Source organism: Octopus bimaculoides, chromosome 2, assembly GCF_001194135.2.
Source record: "Octopus bimaculoides isolate UCB-OBI-ISO-001 chromosome 2, ASM119413v2, whole genome shotgun sequence".
NCBI classification, from domain to species: Eukaryota; Metazoa; Mollusca; class Cephalopoda; order Octopoda; family Octopodidae; genus Octopus; species Octopus bimaculoides.
The window spans coordinates 41,055,523-41,061,448 of NC_068982.1; the positions used below are offsets into that span (position 1 = coordinate 41,055,523).

The window sequence follows — 5,926 nt, forward strand, 5'->3', positions numbered from 1 at the left end:
TATGCAGAAAAATACGGAGATTGTGATTCTGAAAAAAAATTCCAAAACTTTTTCTACTTAGGGTTTCAGGGTTACGGAAAAAAAATGAAAAATGAAGAAATTGGAGGGGAGGGAGTACGGGGGAGGGGAGATAAAAAAAAATTCAAAATTCCGATTTTTTGCAATTTTCCGGTATCTCTGTATCCAAAAACGGGTAATTTTTCAGATTAACACCCGCACGATGACCTAAACATAACCCTAAAACTCTAGTGAAATTCGTGCGGGTGTTAATCTGAAAAATTACCCAAAAACGTGGGTTTTTGGCAAAAAAAAAATTAAAAAAAAGAAAGTAATTTGCGAGAAAATGGAGTGGGGAGAGTCTTTCCCTGAAATTATCACACGACATTAATAGACTAAATAGACTAGTTTGCAAAAAGTGCTGAATCAAACGTGTTGGGCCTCTTAGAGTTAGTAACAAACGAAAACATTAGGGAATGCCAACATTAATTGCATAACCATCACTAATTTCATCGAATTCAAAACTTCCTAAAAAGTAACATTGCTTTTATTCTGAAGGAGGTCATACCAAACTTCGAATAAACAAATATAGCTGTTGACCACTATATAATATCTATAACAGGCATGGGAAATCTTTTATAAGGAGAGTCGCATAAAACATAGCTTATCATCAGGTGAACCGCACAAAAACAAAAATTCCTATCTGTGATATTTAAGTTTAAAGACATAAAATCGATGAAATCTGATTCCGAAAATAAATACAAGGCTTAAATGAAATTTAAATGCACTGATGAACAGAGAAAACGATGATTATAAGAAATATAAAATATATGGTAATACCTGATTTTTATATATACATAAACTGTATATACATCAAGAAACATGTGTTATTATACAGACTTGCACCATGCTGGTGGTGGGTTTCAAATCGGCGCTACAACAGAGGCTGATGGGAAAAAAGAATCGCCAGTAAAAGTGATAAAATTTCCACGAAAATGTTTCTAGTCTACTTTTTAAACAAATTAATATACAAAATCTCTGGTTTAGAATAGGAAATTGAAAATCAATTGAATTATAAATTAAATACTCGTGTTATACGTACTTTTATATCAACGTTCAGGTGTTGTTATCGCAAATAGAGAATATGTTTACCTGAGTAAAAAATATTTATAAATATAGAGTTCGTATTATTTTAATTAAAAATAAGTATATAAGTACTTTAAGAGAAATATTTTGGTAAAATAAAAAAAAAAAACACTTCTCGTCAAGGTTACATAGTTGTTGTTTATAGGCCGCTCCCCTCATTAACATATATGCTATGGAAGCGTTGGCTGTATTGACATTAATTGGCGTTGTTGCCGCTCTCCTATAGCAATGTTAGAGTCATGGCTATAAACATACCTTTGGATACACCTGGCAATCGTAACAAACTGTAGGTATTATTTGTTATAAATAATTTAACATATCCCGTAAAAAAAAAAAAAACTATGGAGAGACCTGAAGATTGTATTGGGATCTTACCAGTCTTCCGTTTTCTTTAATACACTGTAAACATAGAAACTGGTGTGAAAACAAACACAAAAAGGTTGGAGATTGCATAACTTGACGGCGATCACCTAAAAGGTTAATGCCTCCGGATATTGTAAAAGATGCCTATAGTGAACTGTTTAATTATCTTTGTGATAAAAGTAGGGATTTTGAAAATTCTTTCGATAGATTCATTGGTGTCCAGCTTGTGTCTCGCCGTTTCAAATTTCTCCCAGCCTCAGTTACCACAACACCAAAACATTCCGTTTATTATTTCTCTGTGCTCTCTCATAACAATTGCTCTCCTCCTGTCTCTGTCGGTTCCATTTGTTTTTTGTCCAGCCCTCTTCTTTCTCTTCGCTTTCATCTCCACTTGTTCTTTAAAAAGCCTCATTACAACGAAAAATCATTTCTTCTCATACCCTTGTCATCTGAATGGTTTTCAACCATGGGAAAGTGTATCGAACCTGAAACTAGAAGAAAATCGCCCAAAACAACTCATGATGGTGCCAGAATGAAACCGGTCATGAGTGAAGAATTGGATTTTACCGCCCATACACTGTCTTCTGATCGACTGGGCAAAATTATTGATGAGATAGATGACAAGTGTAATGAAATGAGAGATGAACAAGCAATTCCTGTCGTTAAACTATTCCCCACCAACCTCTATGGTGATATCAACCCGATAAAATCTCACATCGAGAACACAACTATAACCACCACCATCACCACAACCACAACAACAACAAGCAGCTCTAACAGCTGCAATACCTCCCCTTTTGTTACTTCTGCATCCCCCCACTGTTTTACCTCCCTTAAGGAGAGTAATACTTCTACACTTCATTCTAACCAAGAAGAAATAGTAGCATCAAATAACGACAAATCTTGTGCAGATGTGATCCACACACGAACTCTTATCATTGGCTGTGGTGCTTCAAATAGTAGTAATCAGTGTGGTGATACTATTAGTGCAGCAACTGGCCGCTCAGTTATTGGTAGCAGTAACTCTAACAGTCACCCTGCTGTTTCTTGTAGCTCTAACAGACAACAAACCGGAGACCCTGTCTCAACAACAATTGATAACAACAAGCAATCTTCTGGCGGCATTAGTACAATTAATGTCGAAGATTCTTCGGAAGATACACAACAAAATCGCGAAAATGGTCGCAAGAAAGCAGAAGGTGCTGCAGTCTCGTATACACTACCACTCGAACGGCTTTCAGTCGTTGATTTAAATTCTGATGAGGATGAGAAATGTTCTGTTCAACAATCTAATGAAGATTCGATTAGATTCGGAAATTCCATTCCTAACAATTGTCATCGGGAATCTAAACAGTCAACACAGTATTCCGTTGAGAAGATAAACGATTCTTCCTTGACGTCGGCTTCTGGTGCTAGCGGTCATCCGAAAGGCAAAAACCAAGATACCAAGTCACATTTATCGAATAACAGGAGTCTTGAATTGCCTTTGACGAATGGATTAACTCGAATTGTGGAGAGTAACTTGGCTTCTTGTTGTGATCTTGGCCATAACTTTCTTTGCCAGAATACTACCAGTGGTACAACAACCCCATCCATGTCTCCGATTGACGATGTCACTGTTATGGTAGGTAAAAACGGAAAGTTATCTACTGTACTTGAAAACATTCCTCTTTTGTACATCCCCACCACCAAACAGTTGGTGTCTCAGGACTGGAATTCAGTGACCCCTGGTAGTATTGAACATGGCAAACAGAAAGAAATAGAATATGTTCCTATGACTTGTAAATTTAAAAACGAAGACAAATCTTCAAATTGTGAAAAAGATTATGTAGAAGTTGATCAGAGTCCTCGGAGCACAAGCTGTTCGTTGAACTGTGTGGATACATCTAGTCTATCTAGTCTAAGTACCTGTACAGATGTTGCTTGCGGTGTTTCGGTGGCATCAGGGGTCAGTGATGAATTCAGTGACAATTCCGCATCAACGGGAACCCCAGTTAATACTGAAGCAACTACTAGTTGTGCAATTTCTAATGTTTCTTCTACTGGGACCAACTCGCAGAACTCTACATTCGATACTACCAACCCGTTGGAATCGTGTCTTGTAGAGGTCAACTTACACTCTAGGAATTCTTACGAACCAACACGAAACCAATGGCCACCGTCAACACCTCAGGACCAAAATTTATTCATTCGAGATTGTACAAAACGGAAAAGTATCGGACTGACAGGATTTCTTGGCAGGTAAGATTTAATACATACATGTGTGTGCGTGTGTATGTATGTATATATATATATATATATATATACATATATATATATATATATATATATGTTGAACCCCCAACCCTCTCACGTTATATATATATATATATACACACATACATACATACATACACAGGCGAAAGTAAAGAATACACACATATATGTGATATTTTTATAGCTTGTGTTTATTATTCGATAAAAATCTTTGTTAATGTATAAATACTGTTATATCTGTCAACACGAGAATAACTGTTTCTTGGTAAAGAATACAAGCAAAGCATAGAAAGTAACTAAATTGGAAGGATAGCGATTTTTTTTTAATGGTTTTCAGTAGTTCTACACCAATATGTGTTTTCCACAAAACTCGAGATTTAATAAATATTACATTTTGTTTTATTGTAGGATGCTTATTGAAAGTAAAACATGCTTTGAGTGTAAAATGTTTATTTGTCATTGTAAAACCTGTTACTCTCCCCTCTTGTTCAGAGTTTAAGCTATCTAAACGGAAGAGTGTTGGAAGCTAATTTTATAGCAAGCACCTCTACCCTGTTTTCACGAATTCCCATTCTAGATATGTGCCATAAATGTCTTTTTTTTACTACCAGTTTAACACTAACATTAAGCTAATAAAATTCAATGGTATGTTTCTACTCGGCAATTTATAACCAGGGAGAGTCAAATACAAATAGACATTATTATTTTGAGAGAACTTATTTAAACAAAGGATGTTTCCTCTATAATTTTTTTTTTTTTTATCATTCAGAGCATGACTATATGTTAATGGTATGTAAGCGTGCATGGCGATTTTTTTTTTTTTTAAACAGAAAAAAATTACTACCAACTATTTAGGTTTCTTTCTCCATAGCATTGCTTTCCTAATAAAAACTATTTCTCTGAAATACGCCCCGCCTGCTCATATTCCGTACCCATTTAATGCAACTATGTTTGCAGCTATGGCTTGTTAGGTATTACTCTAAAACGATTAATAGTTTTCTGTAGTATCTTTTGTGTAATCAGGTCGATAGTAATGTTCCTCATACAAAAACACACACACACTCTCTTCCCCTTTCCTTGCTTTCAGTTCAATGTAACTGCTGTTCATTAAACAGTTTCGTAATGGACCCCCTTGCCCCCGTCTCGTCTCCCATTCAAACAACTGTCTTGGTATAGTAGTAGTCGAGGATGAATGTCGACCAGATTGAACTTCTGTGAACCCACATGTGACTATGTAGCTCAATGCGGGATCCACAAGTCCGAAAGCATACCGGGTATTTATTTGTTTATCTCGCAAAAGATGCACCGAGTCAGTTGCTGTGTTGAAGTGGGCTCCAATTTATAGATGAACCATCTCTCTCGTTTCAATTATTTGTCAACGATTCCATGTTGATGCCACACTTTTTATCTCCCACAAAAAAATTTCATTAAAGTATATATTTAAACGGCTCCTTCGGTCCCCTTCCCGTACACTTTCTTTCATTCAGTTGGAAATGGAGGTAGTTGTTTAGATAACCCGACAGTATGGCATTTGCACGACATGGTCAGCCCGTCCAAGTTGATGTGTAAACATAGTTTCGATATATCAGATGTTGGCTTGCTTTGAGCACGCTGACATTCCTCTGTTCTGTCACTGGATGGCACATTTCATCTGGTGTTGGATTTCCTCACGAATGTCAACGTTCTGCGATATACAGGTGACTACACAGGTACTGGAAGGGCATAGCTACATAAGTGTGATATCTATTTTTCCAAAAGTTATGAGGAAACAAAGTCGAGTGGAGGCACACTTTTGTAAGTGTGCCTACTGGAAATACACAACATTTTCCTGTAACAACTATCCTTATGTAAAAAAAAAAAAAAAAAAGAAATGACAAGACCAGGATCCTGCTTTTTGGGTGCTTGTTGATATCAGACCCTTGTTCTATTTACGTTGATCACTAGACCTACGTTCTTAGCGAAAATTTTGGTAATTATACTTCTTCTGTTGAAGTGGCACTACCTGCAGCATCAGTTGCACACTGAAGTTTCAAATGCCAGTATAGCTATAGGTCTTTGTTCCGGTACGGAGTCTGCCAGGGTTCAATAACCTTTACCATATCTCAGCGGTTTGAAATCTGGGTTTTTGGTGGGTGTTTGCTCATTGTCTTAAAAAAAAAAAAAA

General features: G+C 36.4%; 2 protein-coding genes across 3 annotated transcripts in view; one reads left to right on the forward strand and one right to left on the reverse strand.

Moving 5' to 3' along the window:
- LOC106884227 (uncharacterized) overlaps positions 1-1,061 on the reverse strand; it is a 22,416-nt gene extending 21,355 nt beyond the window's left edge. The window contains exon 1 of one of the 2 annotated variants that reach the window (XM_014935487.2): positions 838-1,061. In XM_014935487.2, the coding sequence (XP_014790973.1) occupies positions 838-881 (44 nt within the window). In that variant the 5' untranslated portion in view covers positions 882-1,061. The remainder of the gene's footprint in view (positions 1-837) is intronic. The other variant, XM_014935484.2, reaches the window with a different exon arrangement.
- A 228-nt stretch (positions 1,062-1,289) lies between these two features.
- The window catches only part of LOC106884228 (mucin-17), a 150,229-nt gene continuing 145,592 nt past the window's right edge, over positions 1,290-5,926 (forward strand). The window contains exon 1 of the mRNA XM_014935488.2: positions 1,290-3,747. Coding sequence (XP_014790974.1) covers positions 1,625-3,747 — 2,123 coding nt within the window. The 5' untranslated portion in view covers positions 1,290-1,624. The remainder of the gene's footprint in view (positions 3,748-5,926) is intronic.